The following is a 17,537-nucleotide window of genomic DNA, read 5'->3' on the forward strand; positions in this document are numbered from 1 at the left end:
ATAATAATTAATTGAAATGAACATAATGCGTCTTCTACGTCGATATTTTTAATATCATGTCTGTTAACATAATTAATATGTTTTTTGTACGACTTACGTTGAAAGCTTTGAGCCTTTCGGAATCGTGGTGTGGCGCTTTAAGGTCATCATCGTCGTCGTCGTCGTCATCGTCTTTGTTTCCAGAGGAGGACGTCTCGTCGTGAACGGAGCTCGTTTCGTGCAGAGGGCTCTGAAAAGAAAACGCGCCATAGAAGAAAATTTTTAAGGTTAAAATTGACGTTTTTCTACCGATAGTTCTCTTTGTGGTGTACTGCTCTTTTTGACGATACCGTAGTTCCAGGCCTCGTCCGTTTCCACACCCGGGTTTTCCGTCCCGTTCTTTCCGTTGATAGCGTCTTCCTGGACGTCGATTTCAGGTGATACACGCATTTCCTGGGGACAAAAGTAAAAAAAAAATCCTTGTAGTTCGGTCATCCCTAGAAGTAAGTTTGATGAAGCAATATTCTAAAGCAGTGAGTTTGTACACTACTAAAAATTGTGATATACGCCACCATAACAGTGCGGATAGGTGGCCATGGTTGAAACTGATATTCAGCTCAATAAGTCGTGTTGTCATGTGTCCACATAGGTTCTCATCCCTTGGCACTATGCAGAGAGCGAGTTAGAATGTCACCCAATACGAGCATCGTGCTTGGGCTCGGCAGCCAGTTTTTCATTTTTGGTTGGTGGAGAAAAGGTAGGGTTGGTCTCGCTACAAATACTTTTTTTGAGTGTTAATTGCGATATTGTATTTATTGGCGTGAATGTGTTGTATGAGGGCCGATGACGGAATATTGAGTATTTCGAACTTCACTTAGATTAGAAGTATAGCTTGTACATGGTGTGATGACATGATGATTACCGAAGAAAATAATCTATTTAAACAAGAGTGAAAGTGAATAGATTTAGATTAAAAAGTAGGGGCTTGAGGGTTGACCCAGTTGTTTTTTAGCCCGGCGTTCAACTGAACGACAGTACCGACAAGCCAAAGGCCTAAAAGTGGGGACCAGGTGCGCAACTTAATATCGTGACAGAACTCGCAACACTACGCGTAATAAATATACACAAATACACTATTCCATTAATCAGTTCTTATTGAAAACGTGGAGAGGTTCAATAGGTTGGAAATGCGAAGGCCCGAGTGTATAAACTATATGGGGATTCATTATCTGTAAATTATCGGTGAACCTCGTTACGGAATCGAACCTCAGTAGACATCCCGACTACAAAGTACGCGCAGTGCCAAAGAAAGATAATGCATATTGCTGCATCGGCCCAGTTAAAATTAATTCAGTAATGAGAGATGTACTACGCACTCTTGGCTGGGTACAGTTCAAGTTGATACTCCACTGTTGGTCGTGTAAAGGTGATCTTGTCGGTGAATCTCCGGGCCTCCCACCTAATCCAAGTTACTAGGTATCGCATACTCAGGATAATGGATATTATTGCGGCAGGTTAGATACACAAGGACTATGAACAAGAAGAAAACAGTAGCATACACAGTTACGACTGAAGCACTGTTAAGAAGTCCCGCTCAGACACGATAAGAAGAAGATAGCTATGACATTGCAGGTCTAAGTACGTGAGTGTCCAGGACAAAATAATAGAAATTGTTGGGTCGGCCGACATACTCAGGACAAGAAAGAAGAAATGGTACTGCCGTACAAAGTTAAAACTGAATCACTGTTCCGCATTTCAGCTCAGACTTGATTGATAGGATTGAAGCACAATGCCACTATTGGTTTGTATAAATGTAGCGTCCAGGATAAGATTATGGATATACTGCGGCGGCCTATATACTCATGGGCTTTATAGTCAATCAGGAGAAACTTCAAAGACGATAGTGTCATACAGATTTTAGTGTTAAGCAGTCCCCCCAGACATGGTAGGAAGATGGGCTATGGTACATGCTTGTGATATGACGCTAGAAAACCGATGTTGCAGTTACGCTATTTGTTGCATGTCTCGACTCACTTTTATTCAGTACTGCCAACGATAACGGAATAGATGACTTAATAGACTTAACTGTAGGCAAATTTTTGTTTTAGGTTGTATAGGTCTGATCGAAATGATTGCTACGGGTTATTTAATTGTTCTATTTTTTAATTAATTTTTTATCTCTTTGAACTGGAATTCGTGTGGTTTTCCTCTTGTGTTTTTCGATTCGGTCTAGGTTTGCTCGTAGGGCTTTTGCGAGGTATAGATCCCTCACCCTCTGAGGCGTGAGGGGGGTGGGCTTTAGAGGGGTCGGGACGGGCCTTTTCCTCTTCAACCCCCTTCATCCCCGCCGACGCTCCTCACAAAACCCCAACCCCTTTCAGAGCCCTCTTATGTGACTAGGGTGTTTCGGGGGGGCGGGGGTGGGTTTGATAAAAGGGAGCGCCCCCGCACCGAGGGTGGTTCGCCCCTCGCCACCCCCCTGATTAAACCGAAAGTAGACTCACCCCCGACCTGACTACACCCACTCGAGGGGGGCATCGCCCACCCCGGCCAGGGCACAACCGGAAAACGGAGCGAAAACAAGGCTCTTCCCTCGTCGGGACATTTCGAAAACCCTGGAACCAGGAAAACGGAAACTAAAAACTTCTATCACTTAGAAAAAGTTTTATGATTATCAAAATAAAAAACAAAACTATTTACTGTTTCAAAAAACCAACTCAAAAAACTTTTTAATTTTGAAAAAACTACAACAATGAATTTTGAATTTGAAAAAAAAGCAAAAATTTTGCTACGGCTTAAATAAAAGTTCTGAAAAAGAAAAGAATCCAACCCCCCCCCATGTTCCTTCCGAAGACCATAAACTATCAACCCTCCAACTAGCATAATTTCATTGTAGTTCGGCTGTTAATATATTCGACTGTGGCGCCAGTCTTGAGATCGATCCTCACGTGGGCCGGGGCTGTTGTGGGAGCGGTTCAGGGTGCTGAGACAGGTAAAACCCTGACAGGCATCAGTGTGACACATGTGACTCCGCCACCTTGAAGACCTATTCCTGGAGTGCTTGCGTTTCCGCGTTCCATTAAAGTCAAACCGATAATATCGTCAGTGGTAGATTCTTTTGTTACTGTCTAAATTTGCCCAATGCTAAAAATTATTCGACAACTAATAATGTTCTGTTCATAAGTAAACATAACATCTACTATCTCGTGACAGCGGGTGATCATTTTTTACAAAATTTTGAAAAATTCTTTGGGTGAACTCAAGTTATTTCAAAATTGGCAGACTTTTTTCTTATTATTATTGAAATATGTAATAAATAGTGAAAATAAAAATCCAGCTGAGAAATTTTGATTTTATAAAGGAAATATCAAGAAGGAAAAAATTGTGCAAAATTTCGACCCTAGGGGGGAAAGGTCACAAACGTGTGCATCCGGTTGTCGGTCATGCTCAATTTTCTTTCAGAAAAATTTGAATCGACGGAGTTAAATAGTGTTTTAATCAACTCCAGTGAGACCTGAAACCTAAAATGCAAAATTTTTACAAATTTGATTTAAATAATTTAGTTAAAAATGGTTTCCTGAAAGTTAAGAAATTGGGTCAAAAATTTGAGCGAATTGAGGAAAAATGAAGATATTGAAATGATTTAAGGGAAATTGTATGAAATTTGAAGTAAGGAGGTGAAGGTTCAAATTTTGGACCCTGGGAGCTTTTTTTAAAACAAAATTGTCAAAAGTTATTGCTATATTTGATTATTTGTACCTTTTTCTTGTTGCTCATATTGTAAGAAGTATGATATTTTTATGTTGATCTTCTAGGGTTTCATCGCCGGGTTCCCAATCTCAGTGGGGCGTTCTCAAATCGTAAGTTCTCCCCCTGGCCCTTCTGTCGGATCCTTGTCTGCTCGGCCGTCGGGTTCAGACTGAAGGCGGATGGGGTGTTTCGGGGGCGTACGGGGTCGGTTTCGGAGGTGGGGGCGGCGTAGGTGTATCCTGGGGGGTGGGTGTTGGTCTCTGGTCAACAACAGTCTTGCCAACCCCCTTTCACCGGCCCCCCCCTTCACCGACCCCCATTCGCCCGAACCCCTTCACCGCCCGACGGGTTTTAATATTCTCCCCGTTGCTCGTGGATACGGGCAAACAAAAAAGCGGCAACACCAACGCCGACCCGGTGGATGGGGGTCGCGATGCTCACCCGCGTGCCTAGGACACACGCCGTAAATTCTCCTTATCCCGACCTTGAGATAATTATGTTTTATCCAGGGTATAACTTGGTGACAAATATTTCATTAAAATAAAATTTATCATGAAAAGGAAGCCCTTTCCCTTGTCCCACCTCCAAAAAAGTGCTTTGTATTAATAAAAGGTGAGTTTTTCTTATTACATGGCATTTTCTTCAAGCCTTCTTTTTAATTTTGATTTCTCGCTTCCTGAAGGAAATATTTTATCATTTCCCTTATTTACCCAGATTATTGTCAATTTTATAGCGATGTTCTATTTTCTTAATTTTATTGCTCAGATGGCGATGTTTTCAAAGAAACCAGGAAAAAAGTTAATTTAATAACTTTATACTTCATAGATGCGTCATCGAGTACTCATGTATAATGGCCCCCTACATTATAGGCATAACAGGCCCCAATGGATGGTGATGATGATGAGGAGCACACTAGGAAGCGGGGTTTGTGATCCCCAGGCACTGCAGCATTCAGGCTTATTGTACCTTCCTAGTTCCCTAGTTCAACAGACTCAATCCTACTTCTCAAAAGTACCAGGTCATTGACTACTGTCGCTGCAACAATTTCATTCCCTAGGTTTTTTCAGTATGCTAGGTTATGCTCTCCATTGAGTAGTTGCTTCGCATTCGAAGATGATATAGGTGGCTGTTTCTTCTTCCTCATTATTCTGCAGATGGGATCAATATTATGTAGATGTTTTCTCAGATTCCAGTGAGTCTGGCCCGTACCAACTGAAGCAGCGAGTTTGCCAGTCTTGGTGAGGTTGTTTCAGCATAGGTTGGCTGTGTTCAGCGCCACTAGGGTTAATCCATTTCTCCTTTTATTTTCTTTAGATCCATTTGGTGATGGAAGATTCTGTATTTGTTTTTGTTATTACAGAGCCGTTCGAAGCCTATCTACGGTCTTCCTCTGGCCAGACTGTCTGCTTTTTCGTTACCCACAATTCCTTTATTCCTTGGAACCCAAGATATCATCAAGTTATTGTGTTTCCTCAGATTTTGGATGCATTCACTGACTAATTTTGATGTGATTATTTAACACGTTAATGCTTTAATAGATGCTTGGCTATCAGACCTTATGAGGATTTTTTTGCCAGTGTAACCTCTTTTAAGATTTTCTAGGGCACAAGCATGGCATGTATTTCTACACGTTTGTTTTGGAACCATCTGTATCCCATCATTGCATCTGATACTCTACTGAGTTCTTCCTCTCCTTTATAGTCCGTTGAGACTTTAAAGGACGTTGTAAAGAATGTTGCCAGGATCATGTAGTCAGTTACCCTTTATAGGTGTCTGATTTTGTTAATTATGGTTGTGTGCCCGAATTGTTTAGTTCCCATCCGATTATTTTTTGAACCTAAAAGAGCTTTTCCTAGCTTCCCGTTGCATGAATATTTCCAATGGCGGTAGGTTTAGCAGAGTTTCTAGTGCACTTGTAGGGGTAGATCTCATTGCCCCACATAAGTTTGCTAATCTTTGTACGCTCCCTAGCTGGTTTGGGTAGCTACTTTCACTTGTGCTGTGCGCCACCAGATTAAAGATCCTTAGTTTAGTTTGGGCCTTATGACTGCCGTGCATGGGCCATTTTCAGTTTTAATCCGCAAAATTTGCCTAGGATTCTTCTTGTGGTGGGGACAATGGATGTCTCCCAACCCTTGAGCAATGACTATAATAGTTGCTTACGTTTCCTGTGCCGCGATGGATATCGAGGTCGAGGAAATATAGTGGCTATAGTGGAGAATTGTTATTTACATGTTATTGACAGAAATCTGGTAGGAAACCACAATGGCCGACCAATGTTGGCCCAGTGGGGGGCCTATCTTTTGCGCACTTTGTTCGAGCATGTTGGTCTCCTTTCACGTATATAACGAAATCGCTCCAGAAGACAATGTTCCCCAAAACTATTTCCGACCATAGCCATTATGGGCCACTAACCCCCCCCCCCCTCCCACAATACAAGCCGGCGGGCGTCCCACAAGGGAGCGTTCTTGGTCCTATCCTGTTTACCATTTACTATTGACTTTATTGTACAAACCAACACCGTCATTACAATTTTGTCTTCTAAACCAAACCAGTTGCAAGTTGGAAGAAACTGATGAAATTAACTTTTTTTTCTGGCTTTATTTACGTTTCAAAGCATAAAATTGTCCACAAACGACGCAAATAATCGATTTGTATAAAAACAAGCTTGAAAAATGCAAACACTCATATTTAATAATACTAAACATCGCGAATTAAGTATGTACATGTTGTAATATTAAAGAAATGTATGCACGTTTTTTTTTATTCTGGCTTGCTTTTCAGGCCTTGTATTTAATTAAAACGAAAATGATGAGATTTTCTTTTCTCCTGGTTTTATTTCCGTGTAAAAATATAAAATTATCACTAATCAAAGCAAGTAAGACACAAATTTAAAATAACAATAATCCACAATTCTATTTAATTAACGCTGCTTCAGAGTGCGGTGTCCAACGAATACTCAGATATAGAATCAACGCACGCCGGTGTCTCACAAGGATGCATCCTTGGTTCCTTCCTGTTGACTATTTATACTACTGACTTTCCTATAAATACCTGACACATGATAATTTTCCTGGAACTTACAGCAAAACCAGAACTTCGCTATGCTTGATTTAATTAAGTAAATTTTTTTTTTGAACAGTTTTTATAGCCCTTGATGTAAGCGACTTATTTGCATTGATTAATAACAATTTTATTTTTTTTACAAGGATATAAAGCCAGAGGGAATGAAGGTTTAATATTCTTGACTTGAAATTTTTTGAAATTACAACAGGTCTGGAACTCCACGATATTTGTTTAAATGTTTTCACATTTTTCCTTCTTGCCTGAAGTAAATCTTGTATTTGTATTTATTACTCATTCCTCTATGCTTCAATACATAAATAAAGCTTCATAAAGAGTGCAGAAAAGGCATTTTTTAAGATTGCAACTTAGACAAGAAACTGAACTTGATGCTTATTTTTCTCATTTGCTTTGGTTAGCGTCAGTTTTGAAAATAATAAAGCCACAAGAATGGGGAATGAAATTACATGACCAAATTTGTATTAATTGCTTGATTTAATTAAGCAAGTCTTTTTTTTGTCAATTTGTACAGCCCATGCGTAAGTGATTTATTAATGATTTTTATATTTTACGCGGAAATAATTCCAGGCGAAAAAGAAATTTCATATGATTAACTTGAAATTCACCATGAACTTCACAATGTTTATATTAAAATTCATTTTTAAATTGTTCCTTCGACCCAATCCCGATGTAAGTGGTATTTTTTGCATTTAATAGTGATTAATCTATCAATGGAGGTGGTGTTTGGTTCATATTTTTAAAGAAATTTCAGCTCGGATCAGGATGTAATGTCATTTTTTCATTAATTATAATTAATTGAATTCATCTGTTTTGTTTTTACACTGAAATAGGGCGAGAAGAAAGGAAAATTGTGACATTTTACTTGAATTCCAACAAATTCTAATCTTTGGCCTTATTAAATATGCGTTATTAAAATTCTTATACCTCGAATCTTGGTTTCCATCATCCATTTAATTATCCGGCCGATTTACACACAAATAAAACTTAAAGGAAATTTAATTTTTTTCGAAATTGGAGCATATTTAGAACTTTACTGTTTTTGGTTTGATTAAATTATTTATTGATTTTTTTTATTCCTATACAGGGTGTCCTTTTTAGATGGTCCGGCTGAATTTTTCTTGAACCAATGGCGCTATAAAAAAAACATGTTTACTATTTTTAGTCTAGTTTCAAAATTTTACCTTTTTTTGGAGAAAAATTATACAGAGTACCTCAGGCCCAGTTCAACTTCGAAATTTAGTTACAGTTCGACACATCATTTTAAACGATATTTTTACACGGAAAATAATGGCGCATTCGGATTTGAAATTGGTCAAAAAATGACAAAGTTACGGCAAAAATAAACGTCAGCGTAATTTCAACGAGGAGCTGAATATTTTACTGTATTAAATTCGTTAGATTTCGTGGTCCAATTGACCAATTAACATCTTTAAATTAATTAATCTTTATGTAAGGTATTGGTTAAGATAAAAAATGGCAAAAAGGAGGGAAAATTCGAAAGGTTGGGTTGTGGTGGGAAGTTGGTGCCCGAGAGGATCGAAGTCACGATAGCTCAAGTGGTTAGAGCAGCGGCGTATTTAGCGGAAGGTCGTGGGTTCGAATCCCGCTCGTGACACTGGCTTTTTTATCTCAACCAATACCTTATATAAAGATTAATTAATTGAAAGATTTTACAGCATGTTCGCCAAAATCCTCTCTCCGAAATGTCGGAAGGGTTTTAGGTTTTTCAAAAAATAAAATTAGAGATGTACTCCGGACTTAGACTTTTAAGCGTATCTTGGCCAGGGACTTCGGGGCTGTTATTATGACAGGTGTGTAACGTTCCTTGCACAAATGTTGATTTGGGAGGCTGAAGAAAACGCCCTTTAATACATCTGATGGCTGATGAATCCAAGTTCATCTCTAATGGCATGCTAAACCTTTGGCATTTTCGTACATGGGCAGGGGAAAATCCCAGAATTTCGTACTCTCGTCATCATCACGTGGTTCACAGTATCCACGTTTGGTGTGGACTTAACGGAAATAAATTCATTTGACCTTATTTCTACTAAAATAATTTAAATGGCGCTCAATTCCTCAATTTTTTGAGGGATGTTTTACCAACACTATTAGATGATGTTCCTCTGCAACAACGACAAAGAATGATTCTGCAGCTTGATGGATGCCCCTCGCACAATTCTTTGCGTGTGAGACGTTATTTGAATCGTCACTTCCGGGATAGATAGGACCTCATATCCCGATAAGTTGGCCTCCTCGGTCACCCAACTTAACTCCACTTGACTATTTTCTATGGGGCGATTTAAAGCACCCAGCAACCCAGTTGAAGAACTGCTTCTAAAAATAAAAAATGCTTGTGAATCCATCTCCCCTGACACTATCGCTCTGAGCACCGGTGAAGAGTGGTTAAAAAAGAGCAAAACTTTGCATCTTTACGCAAGGCAGGCAGTTTGAACATGAATTATGATTAATAAATAGCAAACCAAACTACTTTTTTCCAGACTTTTTGCCCTAAGTGTGTCATTTTTTTGACCAATTTAAGATCCGATTGCACCATTGCATTCAGCGTAAAAAATCGGTTAAAATTATTTGTCAGGATGTGTACGGTCCTATTTGAAATTTCGAACTTGAAGTTGACCTGAGGTATCCTGCATAATTTTTCTCCACAAAAAGATAAAAATTTGAAACTAGACTAAAAAAACACGTTTTTTTTTGGTAGCCTCATTGGTTCAAGAGAAATTCAGCCGGACCATCTAAAAAGAACACCCTGTATACTTGGTTTAAATCGTTTATTTACATTTTGTATTGTATGTGTTTCATGTTTCCACATTGTAACCAAGCAGTAAGACAATATATATATCTCGATATACCTCCTATAATCTAATGTATAATTAGTGTCAAAGTTTCACAGGTTCGTTCTCTTCAATACTTTGGTTTCTTCTTGCTGTGAGATTTCTTTTAATTGCTTTGAGTATTGCTGTTTCCAATTATTTATCGATTTTTTTCATTTTTACGGCTCAGATTCTGGTTTAATATAAATTGTTTTATAGAAAAATGTAATTCGTTCGTAGAACCAACGAAAGTGGTTTAAAACATTTTTATGATTTCAACTGGCAACTTGGTTGAGGTGCTTTCCATTTTTAAAGCTCGAGTTTTTGACTATTTCTATTTGATATTGTTTAGTTTATGATTTAATGCAGAAATCAAGGCTAAAAGAAACGATAAAATGACATATTTTTTTGTAATTGTAACTGACTTTGAACTTTGACGTTTTCTAATAGTTCTACTGTAAAAAAAACCCTCAGATTCTAGGTTATAAGCATTTTTGTTCCTTTTCAAATATTTGCAAATATTGCAAACATATTAAAGCACATATGTGTCATAATTGACCATATTAATTATTTCAATTAATTTTTTTTTTAATTGGAACTTATGTTTATTCGGTTATTTTTATGGTTTGGGTTCGTATTTATTGACCGAAATAATGCGATTAAACTGTCCCAAAAATTTAATGTTTAATTTTATCACCCCCCCCCCCGTGTAACCGTACGAACCGTCTCCAACTATGGAACTTTGACCTCACGTGGAAGATCAATATTTGGAAGAAGGTCCTCGGTTCAAGTTCGATTCACAAAGTTTACATAAACAATACAACAGCTATAAACTATAAATTGTTATTATTTATCGAAAAGTTTTTGTAAAACGTAATACATATAGATCGAACTGTAACGAGTTTATCGAATTCATCTCACCAGGTCGTAACCGGATTGGAAACCGTCCAAGAAATAGATCAAGCTGCCTTAAAGAGTCGAAATCGTACAATATCAAATAGAGATTATTTCGAAGTTTTGATTCATTGATAGACAATATCGAGGCTCTGTGAGTCTGGAATGCCTGGAAAAATAACCTGAGTATCATTTTTTATCTAATAATTATTATATATTTAATCGAGTCGTTTTACGTTTCCAGTTTCACAATAGAGTTAGCAACAACTGCAGATAACATGTTAATACGATGTTATGGCGGTTGCTAAACTCGATTTGTGAAATTTTGCCGAGTCGAGGAAAGAAAAACGCTGATTTAACATCGCTGGGGCCGCTTGTGCTCGCTGTTTGTTGTTTTTCCTCTTGTCAGTGGACATAACGAGCGTCCATTTGTAATTTCAATTTAAAAAAACGCTCAAAACAAGCCGAAAAACATGTATCAATACTGAAACAACATTATTTTGTTAATGCCAATGGTTTCTGTATTTGTATATGATTAACATTTATGTCGTCCCATATAAAAATTCAAAAGTCAATTAATTTAGTGTTTTTTCTACTATGATTCCAGACTCAACTTTGCAATGATAGTCGCAGGATTGCCAGGGCCGAAGTTTGTCGAGCTTAGATTTCGTTTTATTTCTTCCCCGTTTTCGACAGATTTGTTCCAAGGGCATTCCATTTTTTATACTTTTTTTCCTCTTTTTCCCTCATTTCCCCTCCTGGTAATCGAATTTTATATGGCAGACCAGTTAGATTAATACGCGCTACATGGGAGGATCATCGTTTCCAGTTCCTGTTGAACTTCGCACCTGTTGAACCTGCCTTCTACGGATTGATTGGGACAGATTTATTGTTTCATTTTTTTTTTCAGTTGTTTCCCATTCAGAAGATTTATTTTATATTTATTTTTGACGAAGCCATTACTTTATTTTATTTTGAAACATTTGACTTAATCCACTGCCCTTTGGAAAAAATGGTCGTAAAGAATGAAAAACGCATGGACGGGGAATGTTGTAAACATAAGAACACGCTTGCCAATTCAAGCGACTGAGAGATAACCACAGTTCAATCTGCACAGAAAGTACACATATAAAAACAACCTTCATGTCTGATGGTCTACCAGCAAAGCGGTGATTGTACATCAGCAGGAAGTCTCGGATCAACAGGGTAAAGAAATAATGTACAGAGCAAGACGTATTTGGCCCAAAAATCAAATGATCAGACACTGTGAGTATATCATTATCATGTATGATTGCCTAGCAGCAAAGCCCTGATGGTCACCATCAGCTCGTAGGTGATTCTGACTCGCATTACTAAACTAAACAGGTTAACCTAACAAGCCAGCTCAGCAGCAGTGTAGTGATTATCATTATCAGCTCGAAGATGGTCCTGAAAGGGTTAAAAAAGGAAGTACAGCGACAGACGTACGTGATTCTAAAATTAAACGGTCAGACACTATTTGTATGCCATTATCATGCCTGCCTAAAAGCAACGCACTGAACAGCTCGAAGGGCTTTTTAGGGAACGCAAAAAGTGCCTGGTAAGAGGTATGTTGTCTTAAAATTAAATGGTCATGTTAGACCACTATGAGTATGCCATCATCACATATAATAAAAAAATTAAGTGTACTGAAGGGACATAATCTGCTCGAAAATGGTCCTGAATCAATAGGGCAACAAAAGAAGGTACATGGTAATGAATGTGTGGTCATAAAATCAAATAATCAGACCCTATTTGTATGCATTATCTTGTCTGATTGTCTAAATGCAACCCACTGATAGAACATCTTCAGCCCGAATATGGTTTTTAATTCACAGAGAACGCAAGAAAGTGCCGGGTAAGAGGTATGGTAAGTTGTCTTAAAATCAAATGGTCATGTTAGACCACTATGAATGTGCCATTATCATGTCTAACAGAAAAAATCAGAATACTAAACGACCATCATCAGATCGAAAATGGTCCTGAATCAGCAGGGTAACGAAAGAAGGTACAATGTAAAAAGTGTGAGGTCATAAAATCAAATGGTCTACCGTAACGGCTACCATTCAATCTGTGCATAAGGAACTAAAATAAAGACAATTAGCACCTCTGATAGCCCAGCATCTGAGCTGTGATTACCATCGTCAGCTCATGTAAGATCCGAAAATCAGTTGGTGAGACGTGATTTGTCATCATCATGTCTGATAGCCTATCAATAGAGCATTGCTGGAACGTTCGAAGATGGTCCTTAGTCAACAGGGGAACGCAACAAAGTACACGGTAAGAAGTGTGTGATCCGAAAATCATATGATGAGACACTATGGTTATGTCATCATCTTGTGTAGCCTAGCAGCAGAGCACTGATGGTACATCAAATGCTCGAAGGTAGTCCTGATTTAACAGGATAGCGCAAAAAATTATAGAGTAAAAGTATGTTTTCCTAAAATAAAATTGTCAGACACTAGGTAGCACTGATAGAACATCTTTAGTTCGAAGATAGTTCTGAACTGCGTGACCGAATTAAACAGGTTAGCGAAAAAGGTAAAAGGTAAGACGTAATTGGTTCTAAAATTAAATACCTAGACTCCTCGGGTATATTTCACCACAGAACTTCACGACCAAGCTCAACAGGGTAGCTCAAGAAAGAACAAGGTAAGATGTATTACGTTCTAAAATTAAATTATCAGACACTAAGGGAATATTTCACCATCATTTCTGGAAGCACAGCAACTAAGCTCTCTAACAGAACATCATCATGAAAATGGTTCTGAATTGTATGACAAACAGGACAACGCAAGAATGTACAGCGTAAGAAGGATTTAGTTCTGAAATAAAATAGTCAGACACTGTGTGTACATCTACACCAAATCAACCTCGACTGTTCAGTTGAGGGAAGCCGTCAGTTCACTTTGATAGATACGTAAAAAAAAGACAATTTGTATATTTGAAAATTTACGAGGAAAACATACAGGGTAGGAAGGGTTTTGTACAAAAAGATAATAGATTCTGTGGGTATATGTCATCATCATATATGACATCCTACCAGCTAATCTGTAATGGAACATCATCAGCTTCATGACGGTCCTTAATCAACAGGGTCGGAAGAAGAACAGGGTAAGACGGGTGTAGTTCCAAAATCAAATGATCAGTCACTGTGATCACATCATGTATGATTGCCTAGCAGCAAAGCACTGCTGGAAACATCATCAGCTCATAGGTGATTCTGACTTGCATGGCTAAACTAAACAGGTAAACGTAACAAGCCGACAGGACACTGCACACTGAAAGTCCAAAGTTTTGTCGTTAATACAGAACAATTGAACTTGGCGGACAGCTAAGTTAAGCTGATTCTATAAAGAAGGACAAAAAATAAGATACATTTAGGATAAGACTACGGAGCAACAGTTCCCAATAGGTCTTTAAGGCCACTATAAAAGAACCACCTGAACTCAAAATTGTATGAAGAGCTGTACGACCTCATTCAGCTTTACATAGTCGGTTTTTCTTTCACACACAAAAGCAATACATTCTGCCAGCAAATATGGTGGGATTTCCTCAGCTTCTTTTCAGAAGCTCCATGCACCGTGTTGTTTGACGTCGATCTTACATAGTCAAGCCAAGAGCTGCATACTACTGCAACGAGATCTTAATGTCCTTTTTGCTTAAGCAATACCTCCGATCATGGATTACTTGTGTCCAGTAAGAAATCTTCATTCCAGATTATTTTCCAGGAGGGATATGCTTCTTCGGATATAATTACAGGGTGTATCTTGCGTGTTTGACCTTACAATTCGAAACTATATTCACCGATGAAGTTTCACTTCAGAGATCTGATGGCCAGCTTAGCGCTCATACATAATAGCTCTTTATTTCTGCACCCTACGTTCAAATTTAATTGACTTAATGACGTCCACTTCGACTTGATTCGGATACCATAGCTTTCTGGTAGGTTATTTGACGTTAGGACCACAACTTTTTACCCTGTAGCCTCTGATATTTTAGGACCATGTTTGAACTAATGATGTGCACTGCTGGTAGGTCATCAGACATCACAGCTGCCTTCTTTTTAGATTGAATCAAATAGAACTTTTAGTTGCGTGAACTTCTGCTTAAAAGATATTGATGTACTTGCTCAGGAGCTTTGAGAACTTGATCACCGAATTCTACTGACCTAGTAACTTTTTGCGTCTTATATCCCATCTGCATACCAATGTTTTTGTGAAAATTCAAGTACCTTTGTTCCTGCTTTGTGCATTCTCTTATTACAGTGTTCTTATCCTTGTTTAAGGTTTAATCTCTCTGGAGATTATTCATTGTTTTATATTTTCAGTTAATAAAACGAACTTTTACATATGATAAATTAGAGAAATTTTAATTGAAAGGGTTCGTTGTTGTCAGTGTACAGAATTTGACTCCGCACAAGGCCTGTCATCACGGTGCCGTGCTTTTGAGTCCCTAAGGTCGGAATATTCAAGGCTTTCCTCTTTGGTGGTAAGAAGAGCCGGGTATCCTCCTCCCACCCTCTGTATAAAGGAGAGCGAGGAGCCTGTTTGTTATATTAGAGCCGGGGTGGAAAGGGGCTGGGGATGGTTTGAGGGGTGTCTGCCACCCCTCGGCGGTGGGTGAACCAGCCGGTGGTTCAATACAACACCCCTTGCGCCCACCCCCGCACCCCGGACACCCACACACCGAAGGGTGCCCCATTCCACCCCACGCCCCGCCGCCCTTACGCTATATATAGCAACCCAGAGGGTCCGAGGGCAGCCCTACACTCATCCCCCTCCCACTGAACCTACCCCCGTTTTCGACCTAAAACCGTCCCGGCTACGGATAATATTATATACAGTATAACGCACAATATATGTACAGGTCATACATACGCCGTACTCATTATGCCCAGCAAAAAACTCCTTTAAAAGAAAAAATTGACCTTTATCGTTTAAAAAATGTTCCAAAGGCTTAAAACACAAAACAATTGGTATGAATTTAAAAGGTCTACATTGTAAAATACCCTACATTTAAACTGTACGCAAAGACCCAAAGATAAACTTCTGAAAATCATCATCCTTAAACACGCCCACTGACTTTCAAAACAAACCTCTAATACCATTCAGTCTATTTTGGTCTTGTTAAAATACAACCAGAGAAATACAAAGGGATAATTTATAATAAAAAGTGAAAAGTGGTGTCTAAATTCTACAACAATCAACAGGTTGTCGACATGAATATCTTATTTTTTATCGAACAGAATAATTATTTTGCTGTCTTACGTTTATACAGTTTGTTTTGAAATGGTTCTTCCTACTAACACAAACCCTATGCGACAAATTAGTGTACATGACATCCTACAAGCAGCTGATGCTATCTTTACAAGAAAAACAAAAGTTGACTGTTATAGAGAGGTGGTTGTTGCCTTTACTACGTTATCGGTTGTACTATAAGGTTGATTATTAGTTCCTTTATTGTACTCCTTCTATAGTGGATGATTTTTCCGTGCTGGCGTCCCAAAAAACGCTGAAGACATGGCAATAGTACATCTATTAGTATCAGCTACAGCGATGGTTTACGTTAATCGGAGCTAAATTTGAAGAAGAATCCATTGGTAAACTTAAATGGACTTCAGAGGGAAGGAATAACCAAAACTAACAATATCAGCTACAAGGTATAATATGATAGATTAAACAAAGTACATGTATTCTCTTAGGTACCAAAATGAGAGGAAACTTCCAGGTACAGCTATCACATTCAAGAAAGATGGCTTCTGTTCAATCTAATAAGGAGCTAAAACAAAGACAGTTGTCATGTCTGTTAGCTTAGCAGCAGAGCAGTGATTTATAATCATCAGCTCGAATATGATCCTTTATCAATACGGTAATCAAGAACGTACAGGGTAAGAAGCGTGTAATACGAAAATCAAACGGTGAGACCCTATGTGTTTGTCATGTCTGATAGCTTAGCAGCACACCATTGATAGAACGTCTTCAATTCGAAGATGGTTCTTAGTCCACAGGGTAACGCAAGAAAGTACAAGGTAAGGTGTATGATACAAAAATTAATGGCCTGGCACTAAGGGTTAGTCATCATCATGCCTGAGAGCCAACAGCAAAGCACTGATTGACCATGGTAAGCTCGTACATAGTTTTGAACTGCATGACCAAACTAAACAGATTAGGTCAAAAGGTAGAGGGTGTTAGCAAGTATTTAGTTCTAAAATGAAATGATCAAACTATGGCTACATGTTATCGTCATGTATAACAGCCTAGCAGCAAAGCACCGATGGAACTTCATCCGCCCAAAAATTTTGTTACTGTTAATCAACAGAGTAACGCAAAAAAAGGCAGAATAAGAAGTATGTCTTGCTAAAATCAAATATTCAAACGTTTTTGTCAACATGTATGATGCATAGCAGGATAGCACTGATAGAACAACATCAGTTTGAAGATGGTTCTTAAATGCATGACCAAATTAAACAAGTTCGAGAAAAAAGATACAGGGTAAGAAGTACATGGTCCATGTAGTCAGAGCCTGTGGCATATATCATGCATCAAGCCGCAATTATGTAATACGATAGATGACCTAAATTCAATGCGAAAAGATATTAATAAAGAATATCGTGTCTTTTAGTCAAACTGCTAAAAGGTCACTCGTCGAATATCATCACTGGTCTGTTCCACAGCTAAACTAAGAAAGTTGGGAGTTAAACTCAAGTATGTTCTAAGGCAGTGAATATTGGATCATTGATAGAACAGAACATCAATGATGGAATTGACTTGAAAGTGCAGGTTTTCATACCGCTGTCAGGACTGGATACTCCTGTCATCAATGACAGTATTGATAGCTTCGTTCTGTTTTATTACAGCAACCTGAAGATCCACTGAAACTGCCATAAATACAAAAGCACATCTATTATAATCATATCTTTTGGTAGCAGTTTGGGACAGAGTGCGTTGAATTATGCAGTATAATATCTCCAAGATCTTACTT

General features: G+C 38.4%; 1 protein-coding gene across 1 annotated transcript in view; it reads right to left on the reverse strand.

The window, feature by feature from the left end:
- LOC106662197 (nucleolar protein 4) overlaps positions 1-17,537 on the reverse strand; it is a 39,428-nt gene that overhangs the window by 4,268 nt on the left and 17,623 nt on the right. Inside the window, exons 4-5 of the mRNA XM_024225856.1 lie at positions 289-432; positions 98-229 (exon numbers count right to left, since the gene is read on the reverse strand). Coding sequence (XP_024081624.1) covers positions 98-229; positions 289-432 — 276 coding nt within the window. The remainder of the gene's footprint in view (positions 1-97; positions 230-288; positions 433-17,537) is intronic.

Source organism: Cimex lectularius, unplaced genomic scaffold, assembly GCF_000648675.2.
Source record: "Cimex lectularius strain Harlan isolate CLEC.00 unplaced genomic scaffold, Clec_2.1 scaffold3, whole genome shotgun sequence".
Lineage (NCBI taxonomy): Eukaryota > Metazoa > Arthropoda > Insecta > Hemiptera > Cimicidae > Cimex > Cimex lectularius.